General features: G+C 59.3%; 1 protein-coding gene across 1 annotated transcript; it reads right to left on the bottom strand.

Annotated features, from left to right (window-relative positions):
* Window positions 1-250: 250 nt before the first annotated feature.
* Window positions 251-21,308, bottom strand: DBH (dopamine beta-hydroxylase). The gene is made up of 12 exons (XM_058524796.1): window positions 20,991-21,308; window positions 18,418-18,564; window positions 16,562-16,819; window positions 15,428-15,604; window positions 14,680-14,782; window positions 10,308-10,474; window positions 6,871-7,014; window positions 6,405-6,443; window positions 5,803-5,862; window positions 1,974-2,101; window positions 1,332-1,491; window positions 251-382 (listed from the first exon to the last, which is right to left on the bottom strand). Exons 1-12 carry the CDS (start codon window positions 21,306-21,308, stop codon window positions 251-253), a joined length of 1,833 nt encoding a protein of 610 aa, XP_058380779.1.

Here is a 21,308-nt window from a genome sequence, read left to right as displayed (position 1 = left end):
AGAGGGTCTTGGTCTGCCCAGTCCTGGGTGGGTCAACGGGGAGCTCGCACGGGATCCTCTTAGCCATGCAAGGAGTCCCTGAGGCGAGGATGCTGGAATGGACCATGGTCCCAGGCAGGGGTTTGGCCAGCCCCTTCTTCCTGGGCACACAGAGCTGTTGCATGGGGGTCTTCACAAAGTGAGGGTGCACAGAGCTGGCGTGAGTCCACAGGGATGGCATGGAGGGGGCAGCGAGGAAATGGCCCCCCACTCAACCTTTGCCTCCACCAATGCTGACGACGGTGGGGCCAGTGGGGCTCTGACCCCGGCTAGCTGGGCACTGAGGAGTGGGCTCTTCCAGCTTGGAGATGATCTCGGGCAGGGGCTGTAGATTCCATTCACCCTGCAAGGAAGGAGCCAGGAGGTGAACTGAGGCTGGAGGCGTGAGATGGGACACCACCTCCCCAGCCACTTTTCCCAACAAGCTGTTGGGTTCTTGCCTTCAAACTCACCTTGTCTCAAACCAAACTTACCCTTCCGCCCCAGGTGGCTACTTGGGGTCCTCACCTGAGAGTTCCTGGGCCCCCACCTCCCTGCCCACCCTCACTTCAATCACCACCCAAATGAAGCAACCAGTGCTCCCGGCGCAGGCTGAGTTTTTAGCCATTTCTCCCCGGCAAGGCTGCATCAAAGGCCACGTTTTCAACCACTTCAGATGTCCACCCCACACCACCCTCAGACGGGCCGGTGTCAGCCCTGCCCTGGGTGTGGGGAATGTTTGATTTAGTAATGAACCCAGCTCCCAGATGCTTCCAGGAACTCTGCCTCCCAGATCTGCAGGCTGAGAGCCTTCGCTGCCTAAGTCAGCAGCGGCCCTGGCCTCACAGGCAGCTCGCTGGGGGACAAATGAGAGACCTCTGAACCCCGGGGGTCTCAGATAAGGAGGCGAAGCCAGCCCGCGCTTCAGACCAGCTGCTTTCTCACCGCCCCGCTCCCCGCGCTTTATTTTAGGCTCTGGGGGCGGGTGCTGGCGCCTGCTCCCACCACCGAGATTAGTTCCCATTGTGATGGCGCCCGGGAGGGGGCAGCGCCTTCTGCTGCCACTATCTGCTTCTCCCTCCGCAGGCCGTCTGTCTGTCTGTCTGGGCCTGTCTGTCACCACCTGATTTCTCTAACCGTTTCGTGGGAGGGCTTCTTGCCAGCACCCGGGAGTGGGGCCCTGTCACCCCATGAGGGGGTCCTACGCGGGGGTCCTCCGCAGGGCCCAGGGCACAGAGGGGGGCAGCTGCAGGACTCGCTGCCAGGCGTCGGAGAGGGGTGAGGGGACACACCCGGTGGGTGGGAGGGCGCACCTGGAAGCGCACGGCCGAGGACTTGTTGCAGTGCATGGAGATGGGGGCGAAGCTGTACAGGGCCCCCAGCACCTGGCGGCTGAAGGAGTTCCAGGGAACAGCCGCAAACTGCTCAGGGACGGAGGCCTGAGGGCAGGTGCAGACTTCCTCAGCGTTGAACCTGGTGGAGAAGGGACAGCCGGTCCGGGATGGGCAGGGAACTGATGCTTCCCTGCAGACGTGGTGGGGTCCCCAGAGTGGCCTTCAGGCCGCCTCCTCCCCAGCCCTGCTGCCCCCAACGACGTCCTAACATGCTATGTTGGCCCTGCCTCCACGCCAGCGATGGCTAATGGGCTTCATCTCTCGTGCCACCTTGGGTGGGTTGGGAATGGCTCCTCCAGGGCTGGCCTGAGGGGGCTTCTCAGACCAAGTCCAGCTCAGCAGGAAATGAGTGTGGGGATTGATTAGTGATGCCTGCCACAGGCACCTTAAGGGGCAATGGAGGTACAGTCGCCACACCCATGCTCACCCTGCTCTGAGAACTTAGCCTGGCTTCCTCATTTCCCCCGGCTGCCTACCAGGGCACGGGGGTCTCTGTGTTCGGGTTCCCCTGCCATGCCTAGGGTCAGAGAGCACAGTAGGCACCCTCTGAGGCACCATCACCTGTTCACAAGGTGGAAATACTTCTGCAGGAAGCCGGGGTCCACAGCGCTCTTGCAGAGCTCGAGCTGCGTCTGGGGGTAGTAGTGCACGTAGTTGACACACATCTCCTCCAGGATGCCGAAGCCGCCCTGCAAGATGGAGGAGATGCCATCAGCATCGCGCTGCCCTCTCCAGTGCTGTTGTCGGCTCACTGCGCTTCCGTGTGGTCACTGCATTCATGCATTCATTCATTCATTCATTCATTGAGCGGTGCTAGGCAGTGTCCTGAAGGAGCCCAGTCCCTGCCCTCTTGGATCTCTCCCCCTTGACAGGAGGGAGATGACAGATGAGTCAGGCAAACAGGGCTCAGGTGGCGACGAGTGTGAGGAAGAGAAGAACCAGAGGGAAGCAGACCGGGCGTTAGTGGGCCCACTTCATGGATACACAAACTGAGTCCCAGATTGCGTAGTGGCAAGGCCTGAGGGGACACGGCCTCCAGACCTGGGCCGGGAGCTATCCTCTCGGCCTCCGGGGAGGGCCTGGAGAGGGAGGGCTGCAGACCCCGCACCATCCACCAGTCATTTCTGGAACTTGGCTCTGAGAGGACCAGGGGCTCCAGAAGGGGAGACGGTGACCAGAGGTGACCAGAGGCCGTTATGAAGTCTCTCAGGGCAACCCTGTGGCTCTGTTGTTGTGTGGGAGTGGGCAGAGCAGGGTTCTCCGAGTCCTCGTCCACTGTCAGCTTTAAGCCCCTGGAGGGGTCCCTGCTTTCTGAGCTGGTGAGGGTGGAGCCCAGCCTGGGGGGGGGGAGGGGGAGGAGGAGGAGGAGGAGGAGGGGGATGCACGCGAGCGCGCAAGTGTGTGTGTGTGTGTGGAGGAGCCGGGCTGGAGAGAGCAGAGCTGGGGAGTGAACAGCCGTCTCAGAGCCCAGCAGGGCCGGTGGGGTGGGGTGCGGCCCCAGGCCCACCTCTGTCTGGCCTCCAGCTCTCAGCTCTTTGTGATGTGGGTCTGGGGATTTTAGCTGGCAGTGGGAATGTCTGAGAGAAGAAAGGCATTTGCTACTTTGTGGCAGAACAGAAGGACTGTGAAAAGCCCAGCTGGGGCTCACCTCAGTGCCCCTGTCCCAATGTAGGTAGAAAAAGGAAATTCCCTGTAAGCAGATCTGTCTGGCTCCCCGGAGCGGCACCTTCTGGGCAGGGCTTTACCTGTGTTGTTCCCGCACTTCCCAAGGCCCCAGGGGACCAACCTCAGCTTTTGTCACCTGTCCCGTCCTGGCCTCAGAATGAATTCCCATGCCTCCTACTGCTCTGCCTCTTAGACATCAAAAGAGAATGCTGACCTGTGCAGGCTCTGCTCTCAGAAGCCCTCCCTTTGTCCCCACCTGCGGATGGGAGTCGCATTTCAAAGGCCGCTGTCTCGGATCAGCCGGTACGGGGTTGTCAGAGCATGGGAAGCCCCATCTGCTGTTGGCAGCTGCCCAGCTGCCCTCTTCCTTGATCCTGCCTGGTGTTGTGATGTAGCCACCAAGACCGACCGGAGGGCGCAGGTCGGCCTGGGCGCCTACACAGGGTGGGGGTCTGAGATGTCAGGGGTGCTCACCAGGCCTGGCCTTCACAGAGGTAGCACTGGGTGGGGGTCAGCCTGGGGGGCTCCCCTTCACTGTTTGCTGATGGGATGTCCGGTAAGTCCCTCCCCCTCCTGCGGCCCCAGTGGCCTCACCTGGAGAATGGGGAGATGCTGTGGTCCTGCCTGGAGCCTTACTCACGCATAAGGAGCTCTCTGCCAAGAGGCGGCACGTGTGGGGTTGGCCCCTGGACCAGCCCCGCTCCCTGCTAGCCGGGTGCCCTTGGCTGTCTCACCTCACTGTTTCCTGGTGGCACCTGCCTCACAGCGTCCTGCAGAGGCTTGGAGTGCGGACAGGATGAGTTATTAGCTCAGCGCCAAGCCCTCCATGTGGGGGAAGCATTCCACGTTAGCGGCTGTTGTAATTATAGCCCAAGCCTCTCCTCGAGATACCATAAAGGGGGGGCTGTGTGCCTGGAAAGCTCTCCTGCCCCCCGATTTTGTGACCATGGACCCAGAGCAGTTGTCACCCCAAATCCAGAGGGAGGGAGGAAGCGAGTGGAAAGAGCTTTGCAGGCACACAGCCCTGGGTTAAATCCCAGCTCAGCCCACTAGTGATCAGCTGTGTGACCTCCAGCAAGTTTCTTCCCTCTCTGAGCCTCTGTTGCTCACCTGTGAAAATACAAAGATTCCTACCTTGGAGACTGGTGTGAAAGCTAAATGAGAGGTGGAAACAACTCAAAGGTCCATCAACAGGTGATGGATAAACAAGTGTGGTCCATCCGTACACTGGAATGTTATCAGCCATAAAAAGGAATGAAGCACCGACGTGCACCAACATGGATGAACCTCGAAAACATGATGCTGAGTGAAAGAAGCGGGTCACAAAAAGTCACAGGTTACGTAATTCCATTTATCTGAAAGTCCAGAAGAGGTAGTCCACAGGGACGGAAGGTAGATCAGGGGTTGCTTAGGGCTGTGAGGAGGGAGGAAGTGGAGGGGGGATGGCTAAAGGATCCGGGGCTTGTTTTGGAGTGCTGAAATGTTCTGGAAGTGACTGGGGATGGGGGCACGGATCTGTGCATATATTAAAAGTCATCGAATTGCACACTTTAAATGGGTGAATTGTGTGCTATGTGAATTATCTCGCAATAAAGCTGTTGGAAAAAAACTAAATGAGACTGAGAGCAGGAATTTGATAAACTTCAGTTGAATGAAAACGCAGAGCTGAGCAGTGCTACAGACCAGAGTCTCAGGGGGCGGGGGGCAGCCTGGGTCCACTCAGAACCTCATGATTCACAGGCTGTTTACTGGGAGCCACAGTGATCAAGGGGACAACCAGCAGGATCTAGGAGCAGGGAGTCAGTTGCCCGGGACAGGTGTGGTTTGAGCCTGTTGACTGGGCACAGTTATTAATAGCATCGCCTGTCACTCGCAGAAGAGCCCCAGCTGGATGGTACCTTGTGTGGCCGCCCATCTGTTGGTGCCTGCACAACTAGCCTGGAAAACAGTCTTTCCCGGACAGATCCTCCTCCCCGGCTGTCCACAGTCCAGCCCAATGAATCCGTGTGGCGTCCCTGCAGAGCAGGGTCAACCGTGCATTACACAGGACTGTCGGCAATAAAGCCCAGACGGAAACAGCGTAGAGATGAGGGTTTCTGTAGCCGCTTTCTTTTTGCTGATTAACAGTTTGTTAGACAGGCCACTGCAAGTGTGGCACCTAAAGTCCGGGGATGTTCTCTGTCCTCTGGGCTGTCCTGCACGCCACCCCCCTGCCTGGAGCCCTCACTTACCTTCCTCCACCCCCAGCTCCACCTGGTTTTTGGCTTTTATCATGACTTTGCTTGCTGCCTGCACAGGTGTTGCAGGCTGTCTCCCAGGCTGACTGTGCTCCAGGGGACGGGGTCAACCTCAGGCCCTTCTCCCAGCGTCGGCACACGGGTGCCGACACGGGTTTATCTGAGTGGCTCTCCGACTCAGGCAGGGGAGCTTGTTAAACACAGATGGCTGGGTGGCGCCACCCGCATTCCAACTCAGGGGTCGGAGTGGAGCCCTGAGTCTGTGTTTCTACCAAGTTCCCAGGGGATGCTGACACTGCTGGTCCGGGGACCCCACCCTGAGACCGCTGGCCTGTGGAGTGAATGAGGGAGGGCACCCCGCCCTCCAGCAACCTATGCTCTAGGGGAGGAGTGAAGACTTGTCCTCGAGAAAGTGCAGAGAGTCCCCGGAGGGATGCCCAGGCCGCGCCTGCTCAACGGCAGGCAGCAGGGAGCGGTCAGGTACTCACCACGGTGGGCAGCTTCCTGTCCTCTGTGTTGTATGTGCAGGAGGTGATGAGCACGTCCCCCTGGGGAGCCAAGCCACGGACACCCGTCAGCGCCTGCCCACCTGGGGAGAACAGGTGCACTGGGCCCATCCCCACGTGTGACGGAGCCACAGCGCCCGCCAGGCACTAAGTCATCAACCGGCTCCCGAGGACCCAGCAGTGGCCCCTGGGTGAAGGTGCTTGTGCGGGCTGGTTGGTCGTGTCCCAGCCTGAGGGTGAACTTGGGCAAGCCCCTACCAGGCCTGGGATTCCCCTTCGGCATGGTCAGTGGGCCCACCGGCGACATTCGTGCCCTCATCTCTCCCTAAAGCTCTGGGGGTATGTGGTAGGCTGATAAGGTGGGTGGACGCACGTCACCCTGAGAGCTGTCTAGTCCTGTCCTCTGAGGCCTCTCTGTGACGTCCTGGAGAGTCTCACCAGGGGACGGCCCTGGCCCCTGCCCTGCGTGGACGTGGTTTCGGAAGACCCTCACATGGCCTCTGCTCTCCCCCATCGCTGTCTCTCTCCCCTCTGGGGATGGCACTCCCAGCATCCCGGCCTCCCGTCCCCGACTGGGCACTCACCGGGTGCACAGACACAACCTTCTTCAACATGCGGATCTCCTGGGGGGGTAGAGCGGAGGGAAGGGGGAGACATGAGAGAGCATCCAACCCCCAGCCACCTTCCCTGAAACCCCCTGGGGGTGTCCACTGGTCCCAGCCCTTCTGGGGGAGCCAAGACTGGCTAAGTTAGGCCTCTGGCCAGGAAGGGATTAGAACAAGAAGGTGGTTAACCAAGACGGATGTTACCATCAGACTGCCCGGGTCCCCAAATCCCGCCATTGGCCACATGCCAGAATCTACCACCAGTGTCCCTCCCTTAGATCAAGAGAGAAAGGGCTGGATGCTATGCGCTCCTCAGGGGTCTGGGCCTGGCCCAGGAGAAGAAACCCAGAACAAGGGTGTTTCTATGGTCATCAGGAGAGAGAAGATCAAACAGGCCCACAGCCGTGCCCTGGGCAGGCCCTGGCGGGGCGGGGCGGGTCCCTACCTGGAAGTGAGGGCTGTAGTGGTCATCCCTGTTCACAATCTCCCTCTCCCGGCCGTCCCGGGCCAGCACGGTGACCACCTTCCTGCCTGTCAGGTGCGTGTGGAGCTGGGAGGCGAAGATGTGGATCCCCGAGGGAGGCAGGGCCTGTGGGGCAGGGGCACCAGGGTCAGGGCTGACCAGGTGGGGGACCCTGACGACTGCCCTTTGGTGGTTCCCAGCACTGACCACGGGCCACAGCACAGCGATGCTGAGTTTGCTTCCCGAGAACGTTTGTGTTGCCAGGGCCTCGTCTTTCTCACTGATCAGTCAAATCCCCCATCAGAAAACTTAGCGGGGAATGGGCTGCCCTAAGAGAGATGTCACTGTAAGAGCCCAGGTCTTCCCGAGCAGCAGCCCGGGCCCGGAGCCCCAGAGGCTCACTCGGGTATGGACTGCTTCCCTCTGGTCCTCTCTCGAGCCCCCTCAGGCGGATCAGTTCATCCTGCCTTCGTTCGACAGACTTTAAGGCAAGCCCCCCATGTGCCATGGTGAGCGCAACGTGGCCTCCTTGCTCTGCAGGCCCACGTCTGGTGGACCACAAATGATGGCCGTCCTGTCCAGCCCCTGCCACCCTCATGCACCGGCAGGCCCTTCGGCTGCCCTGCAGCTGCCGTCGCCTCACCTGCACGGCCCCAGGCAGCCTTCACCCTGGAATACAGGCTGTCACCGTCACCCTGTATTCCAGCCACAGCACTGCCCATCGGAGCTGTCGGCCAGCAACATGGAGAGATGGGCCAGCCCTCCCTTTACCATCAGAGCATGAGGGAATTTTCCAGAGAATGGACGTTTTCCCCAACCTGATGTTAACTCTGTTTGGATAGAACATTTCCTAAAATGGATTACACCTGTCAAGTGTCTTCTTCACAAAATGGATTACACCTGTCAAGTGTCTTCTTCACAACTCATCGTCTCCCTGACCACACACCACCTGCTCTGCTCCATTTCATCCACACTGCCGGCAGCTCACTGCCGGCCAGGGAGTCCCTGGCCCATCGCCCCGTCGCCGAGTGACCCCAGACCACTGTGCTCTCTGCAAGTCTCTGACTTCCGCCTTTTCTCCACCAGCTGCTGCCCCTGCCCTTGTCGTTATCGATAACTTTTGGCCCCCTTGAGGACTGGGAAACCTTATGGCCACATTTGTGACGACTGGGGCTGGGCCTGCTAACACACGGGGTCCTGGGTCTCGCCCCTCTAGCCCCCAGAGGCTGACCACTGGCCCAGAGATGCTAGTGTCTGATGGGGGAGGGGTATGCGCCATCCTGGGGCCTACGGTCCAAGACACTACACTTTTTCTTGGCTTGTCTGTTTGGACAAGATGTGCAGACCACGCCAAACCTCTGACTGCAGAATTCATGCCCTTTGGTGATCTGCTTACAGAGATGCAAGACCGAACACCATGGGAGTCCCTTCAGTGAGTATTCCACATACATGGGATTTTCAAAGAGCGCACGGTTTGAAGGAGAGGAAGAGCAAATTGAGTTCTTTTCATTTCATCGCTCTGAAGCATTTGGAGACTGCCGGACAAGGCAGGTCTGACCTCCAGGCGGGCGAGAGGCGTTCTCAAGTTCAGCAGGTCAGAGTGACCTGGGTCCTGGCAACCGGCAGCACGTGCTGCTTGGTGCGGGGCCTCTCTTCCCAGTGAGCCCCGAGGAGGTGACTCCCAGCCCCAGCCCGAGGCCACGGAGCCTTTCACACGGCTTTGCCAGCTTTGGGGACACGGGGGACAATGCCAGCTGCTGGGTGTGGTGACGATTTCTTGGCCCTGGCCTCAGACCCAGGGAGTTGATCTTCTGCAGGAGCAAGCGTGCCCTGCACAGGCCGACAGCTCTGTCTCTCTGCAGCCCCAGGAAGACTTTGCTTGCCTAACGGTCAGAAGACTGGGGAGCTCGGGGAGCCCGCATGAGGAACAAACCCCAGCGAATCCACTCGCTGGAGAAGGAAATGCACCGTAACTGCATCACGAAGCGAGCTTCAGCGTTAGAAGTCAGTCAGGCCCATATGGGACCCCTCACTCCGAAGCTGCTGGCACCGAGACCCCGGCAGCCTCTGTCTCCTCATCCGGGAAGTGGGGGTGTTAACTGCACCTTGCGGGTCACTGCGAGAAGCAAAGGTGTGGACAGGAGGAAGTGCTCACAACATTCACAACCGGCGGTGCGATGATGTCCGTAAGATAAAAGGAACTCCCAGAAACCCACAGTGGGACCAACAACCAGCCCACTGGAAAAACCGACAGAGGTTGTGAGCAGACTTTCACAGAAAAGAACAAATGGCCCAGAGACAGTGAAAAGATCCTCGAGCTTGGGCCGGCCCCATGGCCTACTGTTTAAGTTCGAGCCCTCTGCTTTGGGGGCCCAGATTTGCGGGTTGGTATCCCGGGGGCAGACATACACCACTCATCAGCCATGCTATGTTGGCGTCCCGTGTACAAAATAGAGGAAGGTGGGCACAGATGTCAGCTCAGGGCTAGTCTTCCTCAAGCAAAAAGAGGAGGATTGGCAACAGATGTTAGCTCAGAGCGAATCTTCCTCAGCACACAGAAAAAAAGATCTTGGAGCTCTGCAAATCGTCAGGGAAATTCAAACTGACCACAGCGAAATATTTTCCTCCCAAGTGATTGAGAAAATACTGATAATATGGTGGGTCGGGAAGTCAGGGGAAGTGGGCAACCTCGGGTCTGTGTGTGGGAGGAAGGATGGGAATGGGCTTTCTGGAGGCATTTTTCGAGATTCCTTCAAATTAAAGGTCAGGTGCTCTGTGCACAGCAATTTCACTTCTAGAAATCTACCTTCCCATAAGTGAGAAGTTAACAGCAGCCTGGACACTGGTGACAAGGGGACAGTTCAACACAGGCCCGACTGGGTGAGGCAAGTGGGCACCGAGGGCGCAGAATGTGGGGGTCACTTCCGCTCCTCTGGAAGCTGGGTTCCCACTGTTTGCTCCAAATCTAAGGCTGACCCGTGCTCCACCCGCCCTGGCACAGCCCGGAGAACCCGTGCTCACTTGCATTTTGCGCCCTGGGTCCCTCGCTGGCCTCACCTGGTCCCGCCCGGGAGAAGCCCCCAGTGAAAATCACGCTGCGTGATGCTGGGCAGCAGTTAAAAGGGAAGTCACGGGACAAATGTTTACCATTCGGTTTGTTTTCAAACACAAAACAAAACTCTGTCTTTCCATCCCATACGAGGGCACGTAGAAGTATATAGGAGAGAAAGTGAAAGTGTATTTGAAAATGCGGCATGTGGAGGTGCTGGCACGCACTGTGACTAAGTGGGAGCCACGGTTACGAGCTCTGCAGGGTGGGGGGACTAAAGCCACTCATGCCCTCCCTCGTTGGCTGCCACCCACAGGACCTTGGTGGGGGAACCGGACAGCGCCGGCCCAGCCCAGGCCCAGCCACTCACCAGCTGGGTGCACTTGTCCGTGCAGTAGCCGGTGAGGACGAAGGCCTTCTCCTGAGGGGGGATGGCCATCACGGGCGTGTACACCAGGCCCAGCTCCATGATGCCCGCGTCGAAGCGCCGCAGCGTGGCCGTGTAGTAGAGTCGGATGCCCGAGGAGTCGCGGCGGCCTGGGAGAGGGCAGGACGGAGGTGAGCGGCAGCCCCACAGCTCCCCCGCCGTCCCCTCAGACTGACACCCAGCGGCCCTCAGCCGGGGGGCGGTGCCCGTCACCCCACACTGCTCCCAATTGCGGTGTGTGCCAAGGGCTTTTGTCCCCACACCTGTTTACACCGGGCAGGTCTATTGCAAGGATCAATTATCTCGCACCATGTAATACCTCCATGGAAAGAAAGAGCCATTGTTTCTGTGAAAACCGAGTTGCACGCTGCGGGACGACCTGATAAAGGCAGGTAACGAAAACCCGAAAACCCGCTGTGGAATCACGTGGGGTGAGATGCCTGGAGCAGATCTGGGAAGCTTACAAACACCTCGGGTGGCTTTGCAAGTGCTCTGATGATCTTCCTCCACGTTCAAAGGGATCTAAGCTGGAATCAGCCCACAGGATGACCTGTAGGCATGGTTTGGGCAGAGAGGAGGGCATGGAACTCCAGCCGCCAACCCGTCCAGCAGAGGAGCCTCGGGCCCATGTCAGAGATGGGCAAGTGAGGGCGCACCTGTGTGTGGACGTTGACAAGAAGCGTTGACGGTACCTCCTTCTGACGGCTTCCCTCTTTGCTCCTTTGACTATTGCCCTGCAGGAACGAGGCAGACCCAGGACATGCGTCTACTGAGTAGACATCTCAGGGAAAACCGGAGCAGGAGGTGGACCCCTGGAGCAGGGCCAGCATTAAGGGTTTAGCCCCCTGGCTCACGCCCGGCCCCAGGCCACACTTGGTCAACACTGTGCTGTGTGCTCTCAGACAAGTCACTGTCCCTCTCTGGGCCTCTCGGGGTGCACAGGCAAGGGCTTCTTCCAAAGGAGAATTCGGTGCTTCTGCCTGCCGCCGTCCAGCCACGCCTGCCGCCTCTTCTTGCGGCTGGCCGATTGGAGAGTCCCGAAGCTCCCTGGGCAGGCGTCCCAGCGGTCATACAATGGTCAGCAGTCCGGGGGTGCAGGCACCCACAGGCTAAGCCACACAACCGTGTGATCTTTGGTAGCCCCAACCCTGCCCCACCCCTGCCTGGAATCAGTCAGTGACGAGGCCTTGAGCACCTCGGGGCGGAGGACTGGGCTGGTCCCACAGGAGAGACGAGGGGCTGGACATGGCCCAACCCCTCGGAATGTAGCGTAGAGCTGGGAGACGGGCAGGGGAGCCCGTGTCACTGAAGAGTCATCCTCCCAAATTTACAGAAGAGGAAACTGAGGCCTGAGCTGAAGACCCCGCCCAAGATCGCAGGTCTGGGAAGCAGCAGAGCTGGGATGGGAGCCCAGGGCGCTGTCCGGGAACTTGGCTGTCTCCCCGCTCATTTGGTCCCAGGTGGAGCCAAGGGCGCCCCCTCTCACCTCTGCCTCCCTCCCTCCTCCTCCATGCTCCCCCTGCACTGTCCAAACCCAGCTCTATGTCTCCGGGCTGATTATATCAGAGGATAATAATAAAAAGGGAGACGTGGTTGGTTAAAACTCAGTTGGGGATGAAATAATGAAATAATTGTGGAATTTTGATATTTATGGAAAAGCGGCCCATCTCCAGATTTGTGAAGTGACAGGAGCATCCTTATATTTGGCAAAGGATCCATAAATACAACCAGATAATCAGGAAGAGACAGACTTCCCGGATGCTTAAGGAGTTTTCAAAAATCCATTTGCTTTCAGGTTTTAAATGAGCAATAAATCCTGTATCATGCTAAGGTCCTGGCTGACTTATGCCCCTCTCTGTGCACACTGTAGATAATTTCAACGGCGGCAGAAAGTATTAGTTATGCCGCCAGGAAGAAAGTCGCTCGCAGCCCACATTCGGTTGGGAGCGTTACGTGGGGGAGCTTTCCCAGCCTCGGAACAGCTGTGGGAGGTGAGCAAACACAGCAGGGGGCATGGTCACCCACCTAGGGTCACCCAGCTGGGAAGGGACAGGCTGACACCCAGCCTGGAGCTGGTGTTCTTATCTCAGGCTATTTCCGCCCCTCACTTACACAAGTAAAAATATGTCTTTTTCTTTTTTTTTTTTTTGTGAGGAGGACTAGCCCTGAGCTAACATCCGATGCCAATCCTCCCCTTTTCTCTTGAGGAATATTGGCCCTGGGCTAACATCCGTGCCCAGCCTCCTCTACTTTATACGGGACGCCGCCACAGCATGGCTTAGCAAGCGGTGTGTCAGTGCGCGCCCGGGATCCAAACCCGTGAACCCCGGGCCGCCACAGCGGAGTGCGTGCATTTAACCACTGTGCCACTGGGCCGGCCCTCTTTTTTTTTTTTTTAAGAGAGAATGAGAAGAAGACAAATACGTGGCTATACAGTGGAAGATGCTGGTGCAACAGACAGAGGGAAATATTTTCAGTTCCTGATACAACATCAACTGGCATGGCCATCCTAAAGACCGACTCTGGCTGTGCACCTTCAGGCACAGGGTGATCCAGCAGACCCCACTATCTGCCCCCAGCTGGCTTTCCCATCCCCTACTCTGCAGCCAGACGGGACCGCCCATGTTCCCGGGACATGGTCTCCATTCACCACCTCCTCATCTGTGCACAGACGATTCCCTCGATCTGGAATGCGACACCTGGCAGCTTACGCTGTGAGAATTCTCCTCGTCCTCCAAGGCCCAGGTCATATGCCGCCAGGAAGACACCCAGACCACATGGATCCTCCTCTTATGCTTTCTTGCACTTTGCTTGTGTTTCCCTCCTAAAGGCCTGGCTGCTTCCTGCCAGTGTGTGTGTGTGTGTATGTGTGTGCGCAGGTGTGAGTGTGGGTCTTCTCTGCCTTCCAGAATTCTCTGAGGGCATGGATGGGTCGTGCTCATCTCGAGTCTCCCCTCCGAGCCTGGAACAACGTCGCCTGAGCGTCCTTCAGTACATACTGACGAGTGAAGAGCCTGCATCTGCATTTCTTAGGCCGTGGGTACCGCGCAGGGAAAACAGGAGGTCAACTGGAGGGGTCCTCGCCCCTGCCCAGCCCTTCTGAGCTGACCGGACGCTCAAACGCATGCCCAGATCCTTTCCCTGGGCACTCCGCGCCACTCCGGGGGGTTGGTTAGAGAGGCCCTGTGAGCAAGCCGCGTGTGCTGTCCCCGACACAGAACACGTGGATAGGAAACCCCATCACACACTCACACTCACCGCAGGAACGTAGTCTGTTGTGAAGTGTCTGGAGAAGCAGGTGGGAAGCTCAGAGCCGGAAAAGCCCCCAACTGAGCCAGGGCTCTTCCCTTGCTGAGGACAGTCCCGGGGGCAGTGCCTGCCCGTGGTCAGGCCACCGGAGCATGGGTTCTGGGCAGGGACCACACTGGCTCTGCAATGCCCTGCCTCCTGCCACCTGCCAGGTGCCCTGTCCCGGCCCCGCCTGTTCTGGGGAGAGCAGAGGCACTGCGCGGTGGTGCTGGCGGGTTACCCTGTCGGGGATGGGCAGGCGGGATGAGGGGCAGCTACTGGTCTGAGCAGCCTCAGAGAAGTCAGACTTCCCAGGAAACGGCACATGGGACACTGCTCTGGCCAGAGGCCTCTCCCTGCTGCCCTTGAACCCACTGGTTAGCATGCCCTAACACTAGCTTTCTGCTCTGGCTGGTGCTGCAAAGCGAGGGAGGAGTGTGAGGGGGGGCTGCATTTACTCAGAGGGGTCCGCCACCTCTGTGATTCTTCATAGCTTTGGAGTCAGACCAGCCTTGCCTGGTTCCAGCGTGGGCTCAGCCATCGCAGGGCTGCGAGACCCGGGCCCTGCAGATGGCCCGGGCCCAGACCCCTGGCCCCGCCTGCCCACTTCACGGCCCCGCTGGGGTCCCTTCACCACTGGACCTTAATTTCCTCATCTGCCAAATGGGCGTGCAAGGTACCTCCACCTGCCTTTCCCGGGGGTGGCGCCTGGGACAGTGCCACGTTGACGGCAGTGGGTGTTTACGAGGAAGACGGGAGAAGGTGCTGAGCCCCTGCTGTCCGGGGTGCAGCAAGGAGCCAGCCCGGGGCACCCACCGCAGTGGTGGGAGACGGAGAGTGAAGGAGAGACACGAGAGGGACACGCTCCGCGAGGGGTGGTAGAACAAGGAGGCGAGACTTTGGAGAGGGGGGTCCAGTGCTGAACAGACCCCCAGTTATCTTCCTGGCTCGACATGGCCGAGGCCAAGGGTTTCGGAGGAGAGGACGGAGGCAGGGACGGAAAAGCCACACGCTCAGAGCTCCCTACCTTTTATCTTCAGCGGGTTGTGGTAGTGAACTTCCAGGCGGAGGAATCTGGAGGAGCCGGCACCCCCGAAAGCAAGGCCAGCTTCCTCCGGGTAGTAGAAGGCCTGAGGGGCGGGGGAAGGAGGGGTGTCAGGCGTTAGGTGCCGCACCCCAGGCAGACAGACTGGTGTGTCACCAGGGGCGTCCCAGACGGGGTCAGAGCGAGCCCACCCAACTGTCGGGGCCTGAGTTGCTGTGGGTGGTGTTGGTGGGGCAGCCAAATTAGAATGACGCCCTCTGGCTGACGGGCAGCTCATTACCAGCCCCCACGGATGTCAGGGCGTGAGGGGAGCTGGTGTCCCCAGGCAAGCCCACCGCCCAAGCCCCTTGCACAGCCCCGCCCGGCCCTCCTCTGGGTGGGTGGAGGAAGCCCACGAAAACCCCCCGGATGCAGCCCATGGAGGCCACATCAACCAGCCCTGCCACCAGCTGGCCCCAGGACCACCCTGTGCACAAAGCCCCCAAGTCCAGGGGGGAAACGAGGTCGATACCCAAGGGGAACATAAGCTCATGGGGCTTCTGCATTTTTATAGAACTGACAAAGGCTGGACGAAGCCTTCGTGGCTCAGAAGAAGTGGAGTTTAGACAACGCACAGGCGAGGGGGCTGCTCGGGGCACGGGCCTCTCTGGCGGCCTCGTGAGCACCCTCTGGACCCCTGGGGCCTCTCAGAGAGGCGGGGGACGGGGGAGAGGGGCGGCGGGGCACGCACCTGGGCGCCCAGGGCCCAGGCGGCCAGCACGTGACGGCAGTAGTTGAGGCGGTCTGGCTTCATCTTGGAGTCGCAGGGCCCGCTGAACTGGGGGAAGCTCTCGAACTGGGCGGCGCACTGGAAGACCTCCATGTGGTGCACCAGGGCCTCGTTGCCCTTGGTGACGACAGGCTCGTACTGCGGGGCGGGAGACAGGCGCTGAGCCCGGGCCGGGGACACCCACCCACCAGCCTGCTCACACCCGTGGGGGGCTCTGGCCCAGCAGCCCCCTTCCATGGGCCTCTGCTTGCCCATCTGTAAAATGGGAGGGTGGAGCGAGGCCATTTCCAGGGGCGCTTCTGGGGCTCGGGGTTTTGAGGGTGGAGCAACCAACCTGGAACCAGGCAGAATCTGCCAGAAGCCCATGACGAGCTCCAGAGCGAAGGAATGGGGGACCCAGGCAAGTCATTTCCTGATAAGGTGGGGACAGGAAGGCAGCTGTCCTCATGCGGACATGGTAGTGGATGGACAAGGACACAGAGGCTGTCCAAGGCTGAGCCTGATCCCAGGGGCCCAGGCGCAGCCATGAGTCAGGCTGGCCACTTCCTGCTGTGTGACCCTGGGGCTCTCACACAACCTCTCTGGGCTGCACTTCCTTGCTGGAAACAGATGATAATACCTAGCACTGCGTGCAGACTATTGTGGTGACGGAGTGGGTGATCCACCTCGCCTTCCCATAGGGCCAGGCAAATACTGGACATTCAACAGCTATTGTCGTTTCTGTTGTGTCTCCCCGTGGGCGTTTAGAGCTACAGAGTTCTGAGTTGAGTTGTTTTTTGTGAAGGGGGAGGTGGCCTGACAGAGAGACAGACAGCCGATCCAGGCCAGGGGAAGACACAGAAATCAAGACATCAGTTGCCTTTGGCCCAGGCTGGGCAGCGGGGGCACAGAGGCCCTGGGAGGGTGGTGAGCGAGCAGGGCGATGGGGGTCAGAGCGTGTGTGTGGCCCAGCTGGAGTTCAGGCAGTAAGAGGACACCTGGTTCAAGCAGGACCACGGACAGCTCTCGACGACAGGGACAGCTCTCCGCAGGCCTCTGAGGCGCTGGGCGGAAAGCAGAGCTGGACGAGGACCTGGGTCCCAGACCCCTACGTACCATGACGATGTGGTGCCGGGGGAAGCCCTCCGGAAGCTCCGTGATGTAGCACCAGTACGTGGTCTCCTGGCCGGGGATCAGCACATCGGGGGCGCGGACCTCCATGGTGCGCATGTCCGAGGGCAGGGCCGGGATGGAGATGTTGGGCTTCAGCAGCTGTACCCTCTGCAGCCCTGTCTGCACGCCCGAGGTGTTGATGGCCTCCAGCGACCAGAACGGCTCCTCCAGGATCCCGTACACCAGGTGGACGGTGCCATCCTGCAACCGAGACAGGGCCCGGTCTCTCACACACTCAGACCCCCAGAGTTGGGCTCCTTGATAACTGGGGCCTGCCAGGTCCCTGCCCACCCTTGCCTGGCAGGTGACAAGCCTGGTTCTCATCTCTGTGAAGGAAGGGATCTTTGCGGCTACACATGGACCCAGCTAGGATTAAATCCCAGGCCCACTGCACCCAGAGCCCGCCATTTGCGACAGGCATCAAATACACTGTCTTTCTAAATACCTTCTATCTCCTTTCATTTCGCGTCCATTCAGCTGGGGAATACTGGGCCCCCGCTGTGAGCCAGGGCCAGCTGGTCCATCTGTGGCATTTGTTCCCTCTACCACCCCCAAGGGCATTGGGGACAAAGTGTGGGTCATCTCCTCTGGTCCAGTCAATAGCTGAGCCTGAGGAGTCAACACCTCTATGAAGTGAAAAAAGTCAAACTGAGGTTTCTCGACAGTGACAATGAACTCGTAGAGCTGTGCTGTCTGATACAGCGGCCACCAGCCCTATGGGGGTTGGACAATGCAGATGTAGAAAGTTCTAGCCAGTGCTGAGCTAGAGGTTGCAGACAGACTCAAGGGGGCAGGGGGCTGGGGCTGGCTCTCGCACGTGCGGCGGTGAATGTAAACTCGCATCCATGTGTGGGATGTGGCACTGTCAATGCCTTCCGTGGTTCCTGTGTGTTCATATTTGTGGTGGGCGGCTAATTTGTGCTCTGAGTTTCTGGCCACATAAACCTGAGGACCCCGCGAGCTGTTGTCCGCAGAGGGCGTCTCAGAGCCCCTGCCCTTGCCTCACCCTTGGGGAGGTGGGCCAGGACGGCAAGGACTCAGATGGCCTGCTGGAAGGACACCTCTTCCGGCGCCAGCTCTGCCCCCACATGCCATGAGCCTCTGGACAAGTCCTTCCCCTCCTGGGCCTCAGTTTCTTCCTCTGGCACACTGCCAGCCGTGTCACTGCCATGCCGTAAAGATTACACAAGAGGACTGATGTCAAAGTGCGCGAGAAAGTTAAAAGGATTTTGTCTTCAAGGGCAAGGTGGGTTGTTTCTCTCTATCTGGAGGTTTGGAGCACGTGACAAGGCTAAGGATTTTTTGGATCTGTTGTGGCCATGAACTCCTAGACAGAGCTGGGCGGCCCTTACGGATCATCTAGTTCCCTTCCTCACTTTACAGATGGGTAAACTGAGGCCCAGAGGAGGAAGGGACTTGCCCAGAGCTTCACAGCAAGTTGGCAACAGGGCCAGGTTGGGAAGCCAGGTCTCCTGGGCTCTTTCCAGAATTCCACCTGAAGATGATCACCAGGAGGAGAGAGACACTCAGGAGCAAGATCCCCCAATCCCAGTGTGAGAGGCTTCAGGGCAAGACCTGCGTCTAGAAACCTGTCGGCTTCGTGCCCACCAAGAGGACTTCCTGGAGGGAGCAGAGGCTGACAGCAGAGTCAGTCTCTCCCCGACGGCTGTGTCCCCACCTGCCACCTCTGGGATCCCTCCTCGGCTTTATCTGTGCGTGACTGGCCCAGGGACACAGCCCCAGCATGGGCAGTGGTCCACGCACCCCGCGATCTCCCGGGTACTCGGGCTACCACCCACCTCGATGAGGTAATCCTTGGGGTCACAGGTGCTGAAGGGCCTCTTGAAGAGGAGGGATAGGCCTTCCGGGGTCCTCTGTGCCCGCAGCAGCTGGTAATCCTGCTGGGAGTCCAGGTGGATCTGCCCCTTCTGGTCACTCCAGGCATCCTGCAGAGACACGTGTGGGCTCTGAGCACAAGGGCCAAGCCGGACGGCCAGAGGTCAAGGTTGGCATCCCACAGTGGGCTCATGGGACACACCTAGGGGAGCTGGGGGCTGCTGGGCCTCCCTCGCTGTGGATCCCAGGGGTTCTGCCCAGGGCTGGGGGTTCACTCCCCATTTCCGTGTCTGCCTGGAGACAGTATAAGTCCACTCGCTTCCTCTGCAGCCTTGAACCAGGGCTCGCCAGTGCCCACCAGGACTCACGGGTACTGACTGGCCGTGCAGATTCCCAGACCTCTGAGTGCGACCCAGGGGTCTGTATTGCTAAGAAGCTGCCGCAATTGGCAACAGGGGCCTTTACAAATACTGTTCCCATTGGTCTGTGGAGGGAGGGGTCGTGACAGCCCACGGAGCCTTGGAGAGGGGAGACACGGAGACAGGGCTGCAGTGGGGTAGGTGAGCGAGAAACCCAGTGCCCGCCCTGCACTTGCACATCCCCGAGAGTGAGCACTGCCTTGAACACCAGGCATTCTGCTTGCCTCCTCCTCGTCCCAGCTTTGCTTGGAGAGGGTAAACTGAGGCCCGGGAGGAGACAGACCTGCTGCATTTTCCCAGGATGTTAGTGGGTGGCAGATGTGGCCCGATCCCTGCCCTCCCCTACCCCAGCTGCTTTCCCCCGCTGGCTCTGAGGCTCAGTGACCTGGGGGCTCCAGGCTAGTGCAGGGAAAGGAGTCCACCCGGGGAGGCGGCTGGGAGGGAAGGGCCCCCGCAGGCAGGCCTGAGGTCCCACTCGGGAGCACCACTCATCCCTGGCCTTAGAATTTTTTTAACCCTGCACGCAGGGCTAAAGCATGTTTTCTTAATTTTCTTGAGAAAAAGGAAACCTGCAAAAGATTTTGCAAAGTTTTCCCTAGAGAAAAACACAACACTGAGCTCCTGCTGGGGGACACTGAGATCTGCAGAGGGACTAATTTTAAACAGCAGCAGAAAGTTAGCTTGTGATCCTTCAGCTGGAAATCTAGAATGTATTTGTTGAACATATTGCTAAAGGGGGAAAAAGAAGTCTGACATTTGTTTGCACAGGAATTTGTTGTGCAAATTAATCTCGCAGCCCGCGGGAGGGTGAGCTAATCCCCCTGATTCAGGGGCTCAGCTGCTCCCCCGGAACGGCTCACCACCGGGGCTGCCCCAGGTCCTTCTCGGCCGTGACGCCCTGAGCCACTGACCGTCCTTGTGTGCAGGAGGCAGGCAGCCCAGGGGCCAGAGCTGGGCCCCAACCAGGAGGCTCCACACGTCCTACGGGGTGGCCCCGCAAATGGCTCCAGCCTGCAGCCTCCAGCCTCCCCTGTGAAATGGGCACAGCGCCTGCCCTCAGAGCTGTGGGGGGATTGGATGGAGGACAGTCAGGATCCAGACATATCAGCCATCAGCAGCTCATGTGAACTCACACAACCCGAAAACGGGGAGCGGGATCATTCTCCCCACTCCTCAGATGAGGACGCCGAGGCCGGGAGCGGGGAGCTGGCTGCACCAGTCAGACTCTCCTCTCCTGACTTCTGGCTCGGAACTCCTGCCGCGCTCCCCACTTAACCGGAGTAAAAGCCCCTCCACTCACAGATCAGGAAAGCACCTCCTGACTTAAGACAACTGTTTTAACCTCCTGCGTCTGTTTTCGTGGAAAGAGTTGAGTTTTGTCCCCAGAGAGGCCCTGGTGGCCAGGCCCATCTGGGGAGGGGGCGGGAGGGCGGGGCAGCTGGGCTCCCCCCAGGAACCTCCCTTCAGCGTGTCGAGGGCCCCAAAGCCTCTGTAGTTGGAAGGGAAACTTCCCGCTTTCTCCGCCCTTTACGGCAAGAACAGGGGTACACGCTGAAGGCAGGAGTCAAGAGCACGCCTTCAGTGTCGCGCTTAGCTCTGTGGGTTTGTTCTCCCCACCGGGGTTTGGGGAGGGGGGTGGTCGGCACCTGCTCAATCCCCGTGTGTGCAAGCACTAGGTCTGTGCGTCCTGGGCAGTGGGTGTGCACGCCAGGTGCTCGTGGGTGTGCACACCAGATGCTGGGCTTGGGCACGTGCAACCAGTAGGCCCACGTGGAGGGTGTGGGTGCACTGTCTGTGCGAGTTGGGGACGTGGGGTCTGCCCTCACGGGGGTGGGGCGGGTGGAGCAGCGTGTGTCTACGTGGTGTGTCTGTCCTTCTGATGTGGTTACACTCTGGGCACACTGGGTTCTGGGGCGTGCAGTCGAGGACCATGGAAGGCATCTATTTCCCATTTTATCCTCAAATTGGCGTCCCTGAGACGTCTGAGCTTGGGACACAAGCTAAGATCAGAGTAAACGCAGAGAGGAGAGAGAAAGACTTCTTTGCTGGGTCAAGGAGGGTCAGTGTAGGATGAAGCCAGCTGGGGTCAGGAGCGCTGGGGCGGGGGAAAGACTTACCCCAAAATAGGCGCTGTCTCCGTCGGTCCAGAGCACGACCAGGTCAGCGTTCTCCAGCTCACCACGGTCAGACATCCCAAACAGGACCCCGGCCTTGAGGTCCCGCACCAGGAGCTGGAAGTGAACGGTCTCCTGCACGTAGCTGACGTTCCAGGAGAGCTCCAGGGTGCCCTCGGGGTCCAGGGGGATGTGGTAGGGGAAGGGGCTCTCGGGGGGTGCTGAGCCCTGCAGGGCGGCCACCAGGATGACCAGGAAGACGGCCACCGCTGTGCCGTACATGGAGGCCGCCTCGCGCACGCTGGGGCTGGGGACCTGCAT

The sequence above is a fragment of the Diceros bicornis genome, chromosome 28 (assembly GCF_020826845.1).
Source record: "Diceros bicornis minor isolate mBicDic1 chromosome 28, mDicBic1.mat.cur, whole genome shotgun sequence".
Lineage (NCBI taxonomy): Eukaryota > Metazoa > Chordata > Mammalia > Perissodactyla > Rhinocerotidae > Diceros > Diceros bicornis.
Note: the sequence above shows the minus strand (reverse complement) of the source record. Positions and strands in the feature narration are given on the sequence as shown.

Excerpts from the sequence above, each read along its gene's own strand:
- DBH (XM_058524796.1), bottom strand. The coding sequence starts at position 21,308 with ATGCAGGTCCCCAGCCCCAGCGTGCGCGAGGCGGCCTCCATGTACGGC. Across the intron at positions 18,565-20,990 it reads GAGACAGCGCCTATTTTGGG|GATGCCTGGAGTGACCAGAA; the intron begins GTAAGTCTTTCC and ends GTGTCTCTGCAG. Across the intron at positions 6,444-6,870 it reads ACTACAGCCCTCACTTCCAG|GAGATCCGCATGTTGAAGAA; the intron begins GTAGGGACCCGC and ends CTACCCCCCCAG.